The 19,440-nt window shown below is 41.6% G+C and overlaps 1 protein-coding gene across 2 annotated transcripts in view; it reads right to left on the minus strand.

Moving 5' to 3' along the window:
• Nucleotides 1–19,440, minus strand: part of NECTIN1 (nectin cell adhesion molecule 1) — a 445,468-nt gene that overhangs the window by 78,398 nt on the left and 347,630 nt on the right. For both annotated transcript variants that reach the window (XM_086956780.1, XM_086956779.1), the window contains exons 7-8: nucleotides 14,114–14,204; nucleotides 1,359–1,469 (exon numbers count right to left, since the gene is read on the minus strand). In XM_086956780.1, the coding sequence (XP_086812906.1) occupies nucleotides 1,359–1,469; nucleotides 14,114–14,204 (202 nt within the window). The remainder of the gene's footprint in view (nucleotides 1–1,358; nucleotides 1,470–14,113; nucleotides 14,205–19,440) is intronic.

Consider the following 19,440-nt stretch of genomic DNA (forward strand, 5'->3'; position numbering starts at 1 on the left):
TGATCAAAAGATGACCTGGTGGTCTCTTGAGCCTTAATGGGTGGCACAGTTGGAGGAGAATATAAAAAAGCCCCCCTCCCTGCCTGCACATTGCTGCTGGGAATGGAAAGCACACAACGTGCAGGCGCCGCTGAACGTGTCTCAGGGTCTGAAAATTACCCCAGGACCAGTTGAGCATATTTCTGTGGGGCCCAACTTCTTGGGAGGGTGGACGGCATCCACCCTGTGAAAATAGGGGTGGCCACAGTGTACCCGCGTGTACCCCCGACTTGTGCCCTGTATCGATCTATCAGGTCTGTGCCCGAGGTGAGGTTACAGCTACTCTGAAATTGTATATGCGTCATACGAATGTGCTGAGGCGTGGTTCCAGGCATGCTGTAAGTGTAATAATAGTGTGTCCTAAGGCGATGTTTCATTTTGAATTTTTTTGCAGATTTATACAGCGCAAACTCGACCAAAAGGTATTGGAGCACTTTACATGAGCACCAGTTGCGTTACACAAGGGCACATTCATTTTTTGGCAGGCACAGGGAGAAAAAGTGATTTGCCCAGAATCATGGGATGTTGAGCCGACGCTGAGGCTCGAACCTGGTACCCCAGCTCCAAAGTCAGCAGCTCTGGCTGTAAGGCAACAACCTCTGAGTGTTCACGGTGTATTTGATTTATATGTGGGTCCCGAAGCAAGGTGTCTGCTATGCTGAAGGTATATATGCATCAAAAGTGTGCCTCAAGACTGGGCTTCAGGTCTAATTAAAGTGTACATGTGCCAGAGTGTGCTCAGAGGTGGGGTATTCAAAAGGCTGAACGTGTATGGGCGACAGATGCGTTTTACTGACGCGGGGTCCCCAAGACAGGGTTTCAGCTATATTGAAGGTGTATACTCGTCAGAGGTCTGCCCTGTGGAGGGGACTCAGCTAAGCTGGAGGTGTGTATATATACACCAGATGAGCGCCCTTAGGCGACATTTGTGCTATGTTCAAGTTGTGTATGCACCATATATCCGTAGAGTGAAGCAGGGGTTCAGGCGTGATTATGGTGTTGATGTATTAGGGTGTGCCAAGAGGCAGCCTTTTAGTCATGCTGAAGGTGTATATGTGTCAAATCTATGCCCAGAAGCGGGGATCAGCGACATTTATGTGTGTCACGGGTGTGCCCAATTCGCATTCTACAGAGTCACAGATATGCCATGGGGTTTGTGTATGTATGTGGAGGGGGGGAGGTGGGAGGGCTCAAATATGCTTAAATTATATATGTCAGCTGTGTGCCCTGATGAAATGTGTCCATCTCAAGATGGAGTCTATCTGATCCATGCATGACTTGTGTGATTGGGTTCCTGCCGGGACCTCTTTGAGCCTCACCTGTTTCTCGGAGTACTCCGGCGAGTCGTACGTGGACAGGTCGTAGTAGGGAGTCTGGAGAGGCAGCTTCTTCATGTCCTCGTCTTGCTTCATGTTCTCCAGGTGCACCACCTGAGGGGAGTACAAGGACACAAGGTGAACTGAAAGACGCTGCAGTGGCAGAGACTCACCAGGAGGGGGAGGAAGAGCCCCCTCAACAGGGAGGAAGAATGTCTGAGGAGTCAGAGACAGCAAGCACTGTGTATGAAGGAGCTATTTAGCAACCATTGTGAGAGACTGGTGGGGAGGGGCGGGGGAGTGCTACGAGACATCGCTTGAATGTGAAACAAGGGGGGGGGGTTAAGGTAGATGGGTAGAGATGGTAAAGTGGAGATAGATGAAGGGGGTGTGGACAAAGCAGAAGCAAAGGACTGTGCCTAGTACATTCACAGCACTTGTCAACAACACTTCTATAGATGAATAGAAAAGATTAACAAAACAGGCAATTCTCAGCTTTTCCTCCTGCATTCCAATAACACAGCACCAGCATCTATCTAAAATCTACTGTACTCTTATCGCAAAGGTATAAACACATCTTACATTGCTGCTGTATTCCGACTGGTACATTTTTGACACTTCTCTTCTGCAGTGCTAAAACGTGAATTGGATATTAAGCATTTTGAAGGTATCTACTTGACTATATCTGTTACAACGTTTTTTTAGACGCACAAACCAGAAATGGAAACGTTTGCAGACCTTACAAACAAAGTACTTTACAAAGAATTTGGCAAAACATTACTGACGGGAAGACGTCTCTGAAAATCTATTTTTGCAAAATAACTCTCTCACTACAAATTCATTTTTGCTATTGTTTTGATGTAAAAAAAACTTTTCAGCGTTTTTTTTGCAATTTAAAATTTACAACTTACAAGACAATGAAGAAATGTTAAAAACTTGAGAAAAAAAGAGCTTTTTTGCAGTTCAAGACTACTCCCCTTGGCGGGTAGCCCTATCAGGTAAAATAGTTGTAGGTTTAGCACATATAAATATCGTCAGAAATGCACAAACTACATTGGATGACATTACATTGCAGCAGTTATAAGGTGGTCCTTATGCCTGATGGGAGAGTAAAGCTTCCAGTGTGTATTGAGATCCTGGCCACCTTCTTCACTATGCTGTGTGGTGCAAGGTGTTGATTACAGATCCACCTATTCAGGAGTGTGGAACGAGGTCATGAAGTTTGGAGGCAGGCAATCAACATGGTATAGCTTCATCACAGCGCCAACACATAATAGTGCAATATTGTAAGGATATATATATATATATATATATATATATATATATATATATATATATATATATATATATATATATATATATATATATATATATATATATATATATATATATATATATATATATATATATATATATATTTATTTATTTATTTCACTGAAGAACACAAAGGTTAAAGTAATGTTATAGTTATCTCAAGTAAATAAAACTTGTGCCACAAGGTAGACCCCCCATAAGCACGTTTCTCATCAATAATTTAATTTGAAATGCTGCAGTCTTATTATCAATGATGTCTTAGAAGATGTCATGAGTGATGTAATATGTTGGATAATTAGTAGTTGTTAGACCTAGCATCTTTCCCCTGTCTTTTTCCTCGGTCCTTCTGTTTTAATTGTGGGCTGTATTTCGTTTTTGCTGTTTTTAGGACTCTGGGCACTTTACCACTGCTGACCTTTGCTAAAGTGCAAGTGCTCCCTGTAGAACCTGTCTAAATTGTATTGGTGATTGATTTATCCATGATTGGCATATTTGACTTACTAGTAAGTCCCTACTAAAGAGGACCAGGTGTGCCTAGGGCCTATACATCAAATGCTACTAGTGGGCCTGCAGCCCTGATTGTGTCTGCACTGAAGCGTGGTTCCTCCTTGATGCATCAACCATGGCCTTTATCGCAGACCCCAGCTTGCTGTCGTAATGTGTCAGAAGACTCACCGCTGCATGAGTCTCGAGCACCACATCCCCAACGTCTGTGATGCCCTCTCTGACTCAGATGCAGCACTTGCTTTGACACTGCGGAATTAATGCAATGCCTGACTCACTGCTGTTGAATCGATGTCGCGCATCTGGATTTTTGATGCATCGTCTCGGGGTGCCAATTCTTCATCGACACTGCACCGCAGTACGGAACCGAGGACATGTGTCCAGAAACTGACGCATCACTTCCCTGCCAGTAGGAACAGACACATCACCTTCCCTGTCAGTAAGGAACCAACGCATCACCTACCCTGCTTAGCAGAATGAACCAATGCCTCATCTCCCATGTAGCAGTAAGGAACCTACGAATCGCCTCCCATGCATAGTACGGAACTAGCGCATCATTTGCTTTTCTGTCACCTCGCCTCACCTGCATCTTTTCTCATCTTTGATTTTTGATGCACCTAAGGCACTTTGTCTTAAACAAGCGCATCCATTGATTTCTATGGACTAAACTTGCTTAATCATTTAAAAGTCATATTTTGACTTGTGTATGTTGGATTTTTGTTGTTTTGGTCTTGTTTTATTCAGATAAATATTGGCTATTTTTGGTAATGGGTGTGGACTCCTTTTGTAGTATTTTCACTGTGTTACTGTGTATACAAATAATTTACACATTGCCTGTGAGATAAGCCTGACTGCTCATGCCAAGCTACTAAGGGGGTGTGCAGGGGTTATCTTAGCTGGGTGATTCCCTTACCCTGACTTGAGTGAGGGTCCCTTCCCTCTGTCTTATTTTTAGATTTTTATTAGGACTCAGGACTCAGTCCCAAGTACTAAAATGGCAGCCACCACTTCCTGGTTGATGTGAGGGCTAGCCAATCATATCTCAGCTTGAGATCAGTTGCATTCGCGAATCCTACTCAGCATGATAAATATATATATATCAATTTTTCAACCTTAATTTCTCCAAAAATAATTAACATATTTTTATCAAAACACGAAAAGCTCTGTTTCTGGACCAAGATCTAGCTTTCTGCCAAATTTGGAGTAAATCCATTCAGTGGTTTGTGCTGCTGCTATGCCGAATGTTTCTACTGAACAATGTATTGGGAAAAATGCATTTTGGGACCCCCCACTTTCTCTCGGCCCCTGCGTGATGGATCACTTGAAAACGGTCCATGCGCAAACTAGTCAAAAAGTAGCAATCTTTTGGAAAGTGATGTGGAGATTTGTCAAATGGATTGAAAGTTGTTAGCAACACAAAGGGACATGTCCTATGGAAACACAATCCTAACCATAACTACGGAGGAGTCGCAAATATCTGGGGCATGCCAACTCCCGGAATTCAGCTGTTAACAGTGTGAGTAAAGGTCGCCAGAGCTCTGGAAATTCAGACCCCCTACCCGCCATCGTCAGTGTGAGCTTCTCCATGCCCAGGACCAGCCATAGTCTGTGAAGCCATCCAATGACATGACACTGACACATGACACTGGGAAAAGAGAGATAGAGATAGGCAGAGAGAAGGAGAGGTTGATATGTAGAAATGGACAGAGCTTAGAAAGAGGGGGAAAGTTTACTTTCACAGGGGGCTACTTGAAAGGTTGTGGCCCTGGGCAATTGCCCAGGAGTCCTGATCTGAAATGGTGTTTGAAGGTGGGAGGAGGCGTGGAATAAAGGACCTTCTCAAACTGGGGATGGGCAATTACTTCAGGGGGCAAGGTGAAGGGAAGGGACAGAGTATGAGATGGTGTTCAGATTATGATAAGAGACTGAAACTCGCTGCGCTCACCAGCAATCAACCTACCACCACCTACATCACCTCACTGCAGTAGGAATGGTATCCTTACTATTGTAAAGCACTACTGAAGATACTTTTTTTTAAACGTAACAAGCGTAACACTTTTAAAAAATTGGAAAGTTGCCAGTTGTTTGACTTTGGAAATTTCCATGGTGACAGCTCCTCCGCAAAGGAGGAGGCGCATCGCCCCTCTGCTTTTTAGCAGTGAAGTTAAGGAAAAATAAAATTACAATAAAATTAAATGACAATAACACAAGTTGTCCTTTCCTGATGTCCAACAGTTGGGACTGCTCTCACGACTGGAGCAGGGGAAGTGGTGACCACACTGTAAATGTGTGCGAATATTTGGCCGGCCGTCTCGGGCTGGCCAAACATTTGAGCGCACTTTGCATGTCTCCATGCAGGCTGCATTACAGCCTGTATGGAGAACATGCCCAGGCTCTCAGTCTGTGTCTGAGCGCCGAACCACGGCACTCAGACCAATCACAACACTACATTGCACCATTGTGATTGCCTGATTGGGAGCCTGGGTGTGCTTCCTCTTTTGGCCAGAGCGAGGGACTAAGGAGAGATGTGGCGAGGAAGCAACAAGAAGGTAAGTTATTTACTATTTTTGTTTTTTTTTTACACCCGCTTCCCCTGTGTCACCCCCCCCATTCCTGATCCATGCCGACCGCCACTAAATTTGCACATAAGTAGTCAGAAGCTGGTGCACTCTTATGTGAAATAAGGCTGCTCCTTCATATGCAGTTTTCAGACCCTTAGCTTATTCCTTAGTAGAGATGTTGTGCATGGCTCACAGTGCACCGAGTAAAATAGGCAATTTTCACAGGCATAAATGAATTTGAGGAATTCAGCCATACACAAGTACCAACATTTTTCAACATGCACAAGCATTTTATTGATGCAGGAAGAAAAAAGATTTTGTAGAGAGAAATCGCTATTTTTGTCGACACTCTGAATTAGGCTTAAGCAGTTAAACTGCTTATTGGCGTGTTGAGTTACAATAGCCATGCTCCTTCCTTCCCTTTACTCTGTTTAAAATATATTTTTTAATCTGCATCTTTATATGCACACTAAATTCTTTAAAAAATCAAATGTGCAGCAGCTATTAAAATATGTACGGGCTTTATGCCTAGCAGATGTTCTCAGTATGTGGCTTTTTTAAGACTGATCCATATAATTATGTTTTAGGTTGTAAACAACTGCTTTAAGGGACCAATTTTCTCGGCGGTATGCGTATTTTCAGTGACAGGTCAGATACGGCCCTGGGGCCCTGATAGTTGCAATAATAATAATAATAGAAATCAGGAAGGAGATGACAGTAATAATGTTGGTAATATGGAGATGTTAAAGGTATTTCTCACAGAGAGATGATGAACCCAGTATTATGTCTAAAATTGATGTCACTGGCACGGATTTTCCATTACACAGTAATTGCCTGTGTGTGGAGGTTGGGCTATATATGTTATTTGCATATTGACAATGCTTATATATTGGTTTTCAGCAAGTCGAATGATAAACCTTGGAGCATCATCAAAGGTTCTAGCTTCAAAACAATACAAGGAACAAAATGAAATATCATTGGCGTGAGTTGTACTGAGTGCAAATTCGCTAAGCTCTCAAATTTGGAATTTCATATATTTTTTTTTAGAAAAAAAGGCTTCCGAGCTTCACAAAATTAAAAACTTATAAGTCTTTATTTGAAAAAAAGAAGGCGGTTTCAGCAGGTCTTTCAGCAGTTGAAAACAGTACCCACTGCTGCAATGACCGGCTCGTAGACTCCCAAGATTGAAAGTTGTCTCCTCTTTCGTGTTCTCGATCCTGTCAATGTCTGGGCAGAGAATCACCCCCATCAACTGCTCAACTTACTCCCTTTACCTCCCTGTCTGCGTTCCTCTCTCCACACCATCACCTTTGGGGAGAGGGGTTGCAGAGGCTTGCCTCAGCATTTCCTGGCATAGAACACATCTTGAGCAAAGAAATCCAGTGTGGAGACTGGTCGAGTGGATCTTGCTGCTCATCACATGAAGTTGTATGCATTTGGGAAACTGGATCACTTGACAAACCAGTTTTCTGAGCTACACTAAACTCCAGATTTGAGTGATTTTGCGTCAGGGGTGTGTCACTTTTATATTTCAGCACTGGCACAAACTAATTTTTGGTATTTACTAAGCCATGCAGATCCACTTTGTGTGCCTTTGCGTGGTTTACCAGATGCAAATTAACGTGACTTGGTCCATAGCGCTGCCTTGCATTACTTTGTTCAGGTAGATGTTGGATGGGAAGGGCATTTGTGTTCCTATGCATCCACCTGTGTGTATTGAAAGAACCCCAGATTTACAAAGACTTGTAGACCTGCATTTGTACCAAAATGGTGTACTTACCCTTTGGTGCAGGGTATCCCTTTCTCCATCATTTTTTTTGCCTGTAACGCAGGCACCCGTACACCATTGTGCAAGGGTGCCTACATTTGCGGTACGTAACCTCAAATAGATATGGTACTTTTCAGCTCTTTCCCATTCACGCAACGCAGTGCAGTGCAGCACAGCACAGCAGCTTTGAAAAAATATACCTCGTACGCCTTTCATCCACCCACCATCTTTTGCTGAAACATGCCTATTTACTCCATCAGCATAGACACAATTGCTTTTATTGTTTGGCAGTGGTATAGATTAGAAGATACTTTATCACACTGACCGCAAAATCTGCTGATGGCCTTTAAAAAGTCACAGATTTCCTCTTGGGAGTTGGGAAAGTTTTGAAACATTATCTTAGTAAGCAATTTTCAGGGAGACTGCCCTGCATTTGGGATTCAAAGGTTATTTCTGCACACATTTTAGCAGAAAAGTGTATAAATCAAACTGATAGATGTATTTTTTCAGAATATTGTGTCCCAAATATTATTTATACAAAGTATTGCCCTTTAGCATCATCATTGGAAAAGGTATACATTATGGGATTATATTTTTGAAAGCGATATTCAGGATACACAATATTTATGCCTAGCGATATTTCTGTGCATGATACTCTGACATAAATCCGTCAGAATTAAACACTGCCCGCTTCCTCAAATGTCTGCTGCTGCTACTTCATGTCTGTGTATGCCAATAACACCCATCTGTTACCCTTAACCTTCCCACACCTTTGCATTGATTGATCTTTGAATTTCCAATGACTGAAGGTTAAAATCCTGAAACTATGGAACATGTTGCAACCTTTACAGCAAATTAGAAATACATTATGCTGAGTAAATTAAACACAAATACAAAATCAATAACTATATAACCTCTCAGACCCCCTTGAATGCATCTACTGCTGCACTTCATTCTCAAACCCTAGTACAAGATTAACAAATACCTCATGTAATATGATAACATAGTGTAATAGAATAGAATAGAGCTAAGCAAAAAATGTCTTTGTCTTTCAGAAATCACCATTCTGTGTGATGAGTCAACACGATTTAATCAAGCTGATCACCTCCCTGGTTTGTTTCCAGAGTTAAAAATAAAACCATGCTGTCAAGAATATATTTATATTTTGGGTAACACCTTCTGTTCAAAATATGATGTGTGACTGAAATGAGAATTCGACTTAAAGACAGAATCTCTTATAAGGAGGCGCTGAATCCAAAAAAGAGCCGCGTTACTTACACTCCAATGCACATGCGTAGGAGGCCGCATTAAATGCAGCCTTTATCTACAGCAGATGTTTTATTATGATGCCTGAAATGTTATCCGTGCAATATTTTTAACCCTTCTAACAGATGCCAAATATGGCCAGCTGTAGCGTAGCAACTACTCAGCAAGTTCATCAACTGTGCCATCTATCAGAAAAATGCATGCCGAAGGGATGCAAAGAAGCATTAGACATTGAAAGATTTCAGAGGGGGCTAAGCATTATGGGCATTCCAGGACAATTAAAAAATGAACCGCAACGCATTCGGCTGTCATTGATTTTTGAAAACCGCCTGGTTAAAATGAGTCTCATTATTACGGGTAATTTGTTTTGAAATTCCTAATCTTTCTTTCTGACTAGCTTCTGCAAAATCATTAATTCAACCTCCATTGTGGAGAAATGGTTTTACTAGCTCCTAGACTCTGGTGTCCGTCCCCACCTTTCAGGTATTCTGCAATTTAAATGCTTTTAATTCGTTCAGACAGAGGTCTTTTATTGAATCCTGTCATCCAGCCAGCTCTCTATGTTGATGAGAGTTTCTGGCTCTCTTTGGGGAGGAGCTTGCAAGAGAGTGATGTCAGCCAGTCTTGAATTGCTGAACCTAGATTGCTGGGTTGTGAGACATAGAAGAGGTACGTTGATCGAACATGGCGACAGGGACAGGCATTTCCAAACGCCATTGACTTTTGTTTTGCACTTTGCTGGCTTTTTAATACAATCCCGTTCATTTTAGGTCACTCAACAATAGTATGCCACCAGCACGCTTGTTCATGTGTTCTCAAACTTAAGCTTAAGGCAGTGCACCACAATTAATGCAACAGACCATACTTTGTATGAAAATAAATGGTAGAATTGTATTGTATTGTAATTGCATTTATAATTTCTGCTAAACCCAGCGAAAGAGGCGGAGGTCTTAACGGGTCTAACTGTAAACACAGACACCATATTTGTCAATCAAATTCTGAGTTCTAAAAAGCATTGCTCAAAACATTTCTGACACTGTACCCATTAAAATGATAGCACGAGTTGTGTGACTTCTTATAATGAGGACTAGGACTTTATGTACAAGGATAACCATTGTAGAGTATGACAAAATCAACACCCTCACTTAGGGGCTGATTTATATTTTGGAGGTAAGCATGCTTATTGCAACAGCGACATAGTATCCTTACTGAGAACATAATGGTCCGCCCGCCCGATTTAGATGTGGGCAGACCATAGGTTTGGCTACGGCAGTGACTACGCTGCCACTGCCATAGCCAAACCTCTCCCACTTCCCGTCAGAGTAATGGCTGTCAGAGAATGGCCAATCAAGATATTCGGAAATTTAGCCATGTTTTTTACTGTAGTTCACCACAAGGCGAACTCTGGCGGACAGGGACAGTAAAATGCTACTAATGGTCCCCTGGCTATGGGAGGTGATTCCCACGACAAGGGGAGCATTACTTTTTTTATTTCCAAAATTGAAATCCTGTTTTAGGATTTTCTTTTTAAAAATAAACAATGAAAACTCTTTGGTGACCAAACAGTGAAATACATTGGCAGTAACCGCCGTGACAGCAGTTCCTGACAATGCCTTATAAGTGACCGCCTGCCAAGCAGTAATTTAGAAATGTGGCGGGCCGTCTCTATGACACTTTCTCGATCTCCCTTCGTATCTTCTCCATCACCCTGGTGAGACATTGGGCCGTCCACCAACTTATAAATGCGGACCTTAGTTTCACACTATGGCACCCCATAAAACACAGACCACCAAGTATAGTTTCATGCTGGGAGAAGGTAAGTTTGCACAGAAAGACTTTGCAAACAGGGTAAAGACCACATACACCAGCATTTCAACCTTACAGCAATCACAGTTTGTGAGTATTTTACAAATCTACCTTAAGCTGACTGCAGACCCCTCCTTCACAGTGAGAGACTTGGTTTCTACTCAATACATGCCTAAATACTGTTTTATATACTACCATTTACTGGATGCACAATTTGCAATCTCTGTCACAATTTCACACGACCAAACTGTCACTACCCATTGTAGCGAGGTGGTTCCAAAACAGGGGTGTCCCAAATAGTTCGAGGAGGGTCAGTTTTCATGCAAGTTTTCCAGATACATTCTCAAAAATGTATCTAAAAGGAAATATTTTTATAGTCAGTTGTTAGATTGAACCTCTGGAACTCTTGGACAATCAGAGGGAATTCTGTTTGTACAATCTGCCCCCATATGTTCAAACCCTCTTGAAGATTTGCATGAGCTTGTTGATACAGTATGCAGATTTCAGATGGCTCCCGATTACTGCCAGGCATAATGTACACAGGGTTTTTTCACGCTAGACCCTGAGATGCAACAAACACTGATTTGTTGAATAATTGTGGAGACTGAGGGAAGCTCCTTCCAGCACCAGAGAAATTTACAAATGACGTCATAAGGGAACTGAGTGTGGAAGTGAAATCTGCGGCACACACCACTTTCACCAGAAGAAAAACATTGTAAAATGAAATAACTACCACAATCGCTGACAATTCCTGGAATTGTACTTATACCCAGAGACAAAGTGGCTGCTACACTGTATGTCACTTACGGTACCATTGAAAAAAACATAATAATAAATAAAAAATTTAAAAAACGCAATTTGCAGCAAAAACGGAAGGTATGAGTTAGTAAAATTATCCATGCATGTACATATGGGACTTTATCTAGTACAATTTCATATCTCCTGATTTCTTTTCCATACGCGTATCGTGTTCAGTTCAGTTCAGTTCAAAAGCTTTATTCGATCATTCAGAAAACAATCATAAAACACACAAAATATTACATACATATCCAGTAAAAAATTGTTAAAACGTTTTAAAAAAATGAGTGATTCAGTACAATCACAACAAGGGGAGGAATAACGATCGGCATAGCAGCAAAATATACAGGAAGGGGTATATTCACAGTTAGGTTATAAATTCCATACTTTTCCTGGCGGACACGGATTTCAGAATAAAAGTTGCAGTAAAAAAACAGACATCCGGTACATCAAGTGCAAATAAAAACCTCATAGCAGTTTTAACAGTGGACACAGTGTATTTCTTAAAAAGGGGTTTAAGATAAGCAATACGGAGATGCAAATACAGGGGGCAGATAAGCAAAAAGTACACAGTGCTCTGTTTGGAAGTTCCGTCACATGGACAGGGGAATGACGTATGCTATTTCATCAGGGGGAAAGCCACCAGGTTATGAACAATGCCTAATCTCAATCTTGTAAGGAGATACAGGTGAGATTGCTTGGTGACCACTTTTAGGTACTTTGAAAAGCCATAGCCTGCCAAGTTATTAGAATGGTAAAATAAATGTGTTGTAAACTGGCGGCTGGCTTCACTACGCAATTTTGCTTTAACCCCCAGATAGACATGTTTGAGCTCCTGTTTAGAAATATTAATGGCGCTTACTGGATCCACAAAAACGTCCAGATCAAACACGTCTCTATATGAAGTCAAAACATATTTAAGCCATGGGATCTGACTAAATTTAACCAGTCGGAGGCAGTCGATAATTATTCTCCTATGAAGCCTGTTTCATCCTTGGCCCAGATAGACCTCCAAGCCATTAAGGGCCTCAATCCTGTTAAATCAGTCAAATATTCCAACCCTACCTCTTGGGTATCATGTTAAAATCTGGAGGTATATTTTCTGCAGTGAGGCCTCTAGTACAAAATGGGAGGTTAGTGTAGGAAAACTTCCAACTGCATGTTAACAACTACTCACAGTTCTGTGTAGTGATAAATAGCAAAGCCAGAACAGAACAGGTGTATTTGTGCACTGAGATAAAATCCAACATGGAAGCATGTCAGGAGAAATAAAACAACATGGCCTGGGTGAGTGCATCTTTTCTCCTGCTCTCAATACTTTTAATAGGTGCGCCAAGAGTTGCTGTCTGCTTCTATACTCTCAATAATGCAGCAAATGCATTTCTCTACTACATTGCTTTGCTTTAAATTCATCAGAATATTAGCTCTCAGTCAGTTTTGTTAATCTTTTAAGTCTTTGTTACGTTTAGTTTTCAAAAGTTTAAAATAATATTTTTGGGTAATTATAGCATTAGTGAGAAGACAAAGCATTGATGGTTTGTATTTAAGCTACTGAAGTCCTGGTACCTAGCAAAAATTAGGGCTGGACCCTAACTTATTGCATCACGCTCGCCCTATGCTAAAACTCTCACATCAAGATAACATTAACCACAGTGTGCAAGGACATTTTGGAGATGCTGGTAACTTTTTAGACTTTTTAGGCTGTGTCAACGTCCCTGAAATCCACTTTTCCTGCTTCAGTTACTGCAGGTAGAACTGCTTTAAGAGGCTCTAAATACGGCAAACAATGGTATGTGCAAGGAAACCTTTCAAGTCTCTCTCAAATGATCTCATAGGGTTTGAATTTATTTTGCCTTTTGCCCGGCTGTGATATCTCAAGCCCAAATCTAAATTGTGAAAATACATCTCTATGTCCAAATCTCAGGACCTCTTCTCAGCTTTAGCAAGTTACTCCGTTTGAGCTGAATCAATGCGGATCACCGAGGCAGGCAGTATACACCTAGAAATATAAGCAGGAAGGTCCCTGAACCACTTGGGGTGACAAGAAGATCCTCTGATCTGCAGGGACCCCAGGAAGCACAGGCCCAAAAGAATTGCAAAGGTTTGAACCAGTGGAGCTGACCAGATCCCCCGCCAAACGTTACGGAGATGGAAAAAAGGACAGCCATGAGTTTGGTGGGTGGAACGGGGACAGAAGGAACATAAAGTGGTCGAAAGCGATCCAGAGTCAGAGTCGGATTGGCCTTTAGGGCAGTCAGGCAGAGCCCAATGGGATGGTCTGAAAAGTCTGGGCGTGAGCCACTTTTTGGGCAGTTGTCGGCCTGTTTTATCATCTGCTCGGCCGGTTATTAGTGTTGATTTCCCTGAATTTATTGCCTGTATCAAGCACAAATACACACACTCTTCCATACCTTGCAACACTCTTTATACAGTGTATTTTTACAAGTTCAAAACTACCCAAATTGGACACTTTTTAGATATGTCATTCACTATATGAGGGCCACTTTTATTTTGGTCTCCGGGCCTATTTCATGTCCCAGTTCGTAGCAAGAGGGGCCCAGAGCATATAGCAAGGAGCCTTACAGGAGCAGAAAGGATCATGACTAAAACAAGTTGGCCAGGTATGGAGGGAAGGACACTGAGATGGTAAGGAGAAGTGGGAAGGGCGGCAGCACAACGAGATGCAGAAAGACAACACAATTCTAAACATTATGGACTGAATGAGCAGCATTCAAGAGTACCTGTATATCTTCAGCAGTTAAATTAGTCTTCATCTCCGGTTTCTTCTTTGGAGGAGGAGGAGCTGGCTTGTGAGATGGAGGCAGGTCAATCCTGTCAAGAAAGAAACAGAAATGTTCGTTTCAAATACATGATCATTGCAACCCGGTTAGAAAACGTCTGAAGGAAACCTATCCGGGATAAGGATCTCAACTCTCCTCTGTCCACCCAAAGTGCGGCAACAGAAATCTGGAAAACTTGGGCCTCCTGCAGAAACAAGACGCCGTCGCAAACACGCCTACAATAATGATGCTGTGAAAGTTAGGTCAAGGCAGAAAGACTAACCATGTGACTAGCCTTATCAAGACCAAACACCCACCATGCCCCAAAAAAGTTGAACATCTTAGAAAGCACTGAAAAGCTCTTGTCCAAAGTGGGCTGAGAGATAATTCAGCTCAAAGTTGGAATGAACAGAGATGGATCAGAATGACATCATTTAAATATGACAACCCAACCTTACTGGACAGAGAAAATCCCAAAGCTTAAATCGAAACAAGTGTAAAGAGTACAGAAGGACTGCCAATCAAACATGATCCCTGCTCACAAGGACATTCTGCTGTTTTATATGCTGAAATGAAGTTCGAAGGATTTGTTCCTTAACCGGCAACCCCTGGCAGGGACAATAGAGAAGAAAAAGAAAAAAGAAAACAAGAAAAAAGAGGAAGATGTAGAAAACGAATTAAATAGGGGAAAATGCACAATCAAAAGAGACATTAAAGAAAAGGAAGAATAAGATGACTCAGAATACAAAGCAGAAGATGAGGCATGTGAACGAAGAATGAAGAAGAGAAGAAAGCTGAAGAATAGAAGAAAGAAATTAATAGAATGTAGAAAGGGAAGTAGAAGAGTACGGAGAAGAAGAAATAAGAGGAAGTAAAGGTGACAGCAAATAAGGAGGAAATATTAAGAAGATGATCAAGTTGCAAAAGAAGATGATGACAAAGAGAAGGGAAAAACAATAAGTATAACAAGAGGATGGTGAGAAACACAGTAAGAAATAATAATAAGATAAAAAGAAAAAAAGAAAGAGAGCAAAAATATAGACTAATAAGAAGGCAAAAAGGGGAGAGGGAAGCAGGAGAACAAGAAGGAGGAGATGAATAAAGAAATGAAATAGAAGGGAAGGAAGTAGAAAATACATACAAGATGAAGAACAAGGAAGACCAGAAGGGGACAAAGATAAAGAAAGAACTGGAGGTGAAGAAGACTTAGAAGAGGAAGAAAAGGAGAAAGAAGAAGAGAGAGTGGGTGGAGAAAGAAGACGAGGAAGAAGGTGAAAAGAAAGAGGAAGAAAAGGAGGAGAAGAAGAAAAAGAGGAAGAAAGGGAAAAGGAAAATGAAGGAAGAGCAGGAGGAGAGGAAAAATACAAAAAAGAAAAGAAAATCAAGATGAAGAAGAAGGAATATCGGAGAGACAAAGAAAAAAAGGAGGCAGAGGAGGGGATGAAGAAGAAAAGTAGGAAAAAGAAATGAAGGAGGAGGAGAGAACAATAACGATCTAGAATTGAATAAATGAACACCCTTTTATGAATGTGAGGGTCGCACTGTGAATAACACCCCTTATAATATCTGCTTATGCACATGCGTTCGACAAACTACTTAAAATTGGAATGTGCAGGCTTGCATGTGCACACTTTGATCTTTTAGAAAAAAGAAAGAATTTGCATTCCTTGTAGTTCTGCAATTAATGTCTCTCATTAAGAATTTACAAAGCTTCAGCAAAAAGTCCATTACCTGCACCGGGGGAATGAAGTGATCCCAAACACAATTTCCGAGCTGGGTCAGAATTTTTAACTGGGAATGAAACCATTAACAATACATTTGAACTTCGCTTTCTTGCCAGTAGAAAGAGTTAAAGAGAGGCAAAGGCCGGGGTTGAGAAAAAGAGCACCGGAAAGACCCAAGAAGGGTGGGAAAATGGGAGAAGTCAGGCACAGACCAAGCGAAATAGAGATAAAGGAAAAGATTGAGGGAGTGAGAGAGAATGAATAATGACAGGTCTAAAGAGAGACATTGACAGGGATACAGAAAGAACAGTCTAAAGAAAGAGGAAGCAAAGAGAGATAGAGGGACTGAGCGAAGCAAGGGCAGACAGAAGAAGGGGTTGAGAAGAGACATTCAGAATAACTAGAAGAAATATAGAGGGGTGAAAATAGACAGTGGAAGAGCACGAGTGAGAGAGACAGAAAGAAAGCATGAAGCACAGGGGGAAAGAGAAGTGTGTGTGTGTGTATTTTTCCTCCAGTTTCAACTTCCTAATGAGAATTAAATACCAACACAAAGGTACGACACTCCGGTGTTTTTTTTGCACATATATGTATGTCGCTGTAACACGTTTCAGCATATATATATATATATATGTTACCATGTGCTTGGACTATGTATGCAACAGTATAATCTGAAATTTGTTTTGCAAGTTTTAAAAACATTTTATATATTGAACCCCACATAGACCATGGCTATGAGTTTGTAGGAATTCCGTGTGTAAATTCCCAGTGGCAGAGAGTACAGTCGCTGGCCAGTATCGCTGCATGGAAGTCTACCTATAACGAGATAGACATCTTGAAATGTGGAATAATTCTGCAGACATGAAATTACCACGCCAAATGTTTTGATTTGGCTATTCCGAGAGGTTTAATGCTAATTTCCGCACCTGCTGCGAGCAGGTGGTCAATGGGAGCTGTGGTTTCCATGCGGGCAGTAGAGGGAAGGATGCGGGGAGGGGAAGCGGGATGAAAGAATGGTTCTGGCAGGCTAGGACAGTGCATGCTTCTCCTTTGCTATAGAAAACTCTTGGCAGGGCCGGGTAGATAAGGCTTGGCTCCTGTTGCCCCCAAAGACTTAGGCAATTTTACCAAATGTTATTTCCGTCCAGTAAAATCGAGTCTGGTGTTCCCACAACAGTCGAAAACCGGTGGCTGGAAGATCAGACCATTCGTGATTAGGTGGAGTGGTATTCTGCTCCGCCTGACTCATAATCAGGTCCACAGTGGTAGAGTGAGCTTGTGAAATGCAAGAGCTGTGTTAGGGATCAAAGGATAGGTCGAGTTGAACCCGGATGCGAGCTGTTGAGCCCCTGGCCATCATTTTGCATCCTCTCTGTCCTTGCCACTCTGAGTGCTCATCAGAATTGCAGCCTGAGTAGTTCATGCTGCTGTGTTGATAAATATTTATAAAGGAAAGTTGTGGGAGAAATTAAAGGTTCCTCAATCAAATGCCTCAAGCACCACACACAAATGCAGATAAGCCAAAAACTCCCTACATCAAGTACCATCTCTATGGATTCCTCATCCATTCACTCCAAGGAGTTATATATTCTAGTGCCTCAGAACTACCCACTCTGTTCATTACCTTATCTAAAATAATACTGTGTTTTTGACCCACTTCATGACTATTGGCCATTGGAAGTGACTGCTGTGTATAGAAATGTTGCTGCATTGATGTGGTCTTTGCATAGAATCCAACTTCCAATACTAGCCCAAAAACATTGCTGTGTCCTATCCTCACCATGTTTCCAAGTCATTACCTCTTTCCTGAGCAAAGGCTGTCTCCAAGAGCCGTCCCATAAGGCGGGCAATGACCACCCTCTTCTCAAGTCACCTAATGCCAACCTAAGGTTTCTGAACAATTCACAGGCCTTGTGCTCCTCTCCAAGATTCTGTAAAGATGTGTCACCAATAAACTAGAAGTGAGCACCCCCAAGTGCACACCACCAATAGTCACCAAGTGGACTTCTAATCTGTGTTCCATTCTGGGACCACCAAATACTCCATCCTTGAAATTTAGGGGGACCCTTTTCACCTTTTCAACAAGTTAAATGTCTGCCTCCTGTTCCTCCTTGCCATTTCAGCAGCTGTTGACACCCTAGATTATGAAATCCTGAGCGACCTAATGGGTATTAAAGAAATAGTGCTCAATTCATTCAAGTCCTAACTAACAGACAGATCAACATATATGACAGTTGACAGTTCCTTTCCAATGTGTTGTAATGTTACCCTTGTTTCCCCTTTAGTTTCTGGGTGACATCAGGTTGAAGCTTTGGGTAAACAAGACTACTGGATGGCAGTTAGTGAGTGGGCTTTACCTGTAAGCTGTGTTTTAAGGGTGACCTGAGGTGGATGCAATAAAGAATCTAACCAATGACTTCTGGAATACTTCTTAACAGTGGCAACGAGGATATATGGGGCTTAAAAATCCCCAACGAAGTCCGCCAATATTCATTCATCAGCCCCTACTCTTCAAACATTATGTGGAACCACTAGGTGACATTTTACCAATGCAGAGGCCTGTTGTAGCCCAATATGGCGAAGACATCCAGCAATATACCAATAATGGGTGCTTACACAGCCACAAGAGTTGAATCTACTCCTTTACAAAACTTATGAAAATTATCACAAATATTAAATGTAAGTTGAACAAACAGAAGACATCATTTGTTCCCGGTATCTCCTGCGAAATGTCAGGAATTGCCCAAAGATTGGTCAAGCCGATTTAAAGCTATTCACCATTAACCAAAAATTGTTTCCTCTGTTAAATCGCTTGGCTTCAAATTTGACCAATTACTTTGGCTTCACCTTTCCAGAAAAGAGATGGATGTATTCACCAGATTAGAGCTAAAAACTCTCTGTAGTCTAAAATGCTCCCTTCCAAAATAAGACCTTAAGATGGCTGCCCAGGTCCTACTCATCTAATGCATTTACAATGGAAACGAGCTGCAGATTGGCCTTTCCAAATTCTACCCAGCTCCTCTCAAAACACTCTTTTATGTGGCCGCCCTTCTGACCTCTAATACAAAAAGATTTAAATGCATGATATCTATTCTTACACCTAAGGCTAGCATTCTATGGAATTCTGCTATGCATATAAGGTTGCATGCTTTCACTATGAGTGAGCTACCGGAACAAGGATGAATATTTATCCCAAAAACTTCCAATTTCTGGTGGTAACTGAATCCTAAGACGTCAAGCCAGCTTCAAAGTGGATAAATCCAGATTCAGTAAGACATCCACTCTCAACAATGCCTTTTATTTATGTGCTTTTAAAAAAAACACAAATAAAAGGCATTGTCATTTACAATGCTAATCGATCAAACGCTCTTAAATGCGAGACCTATTGCATTGCAAATGCTTGTTATTTTTAGCAAGCGGCTAATCAACATATACAACACAACAGAGTATCATTGTGGGGCCGATAAGTATTTTTGATGCAATAGCTGGGAACTCAAGTCCTTTCAACTTGACTGCACACAGAACTTGGCTACCGGTTTAGGCACGTGAACCTGCTGAATACGG

The sequence above is a fragment of the Lissotriton vulgaris genome, chromosome 2_1, assembly GCF_964263255.1.
Source record: "Lissotriton vulgaris chromosome 2_1, aLisVul1.2, whole genome shotgun sequence".
Taxonomy (NCBI): Eukaryota; Metazoa; Chordata; class Amphibia; order Caudata; family Salamandridae; genus Lissotriton; species Lissotriton vulgaris.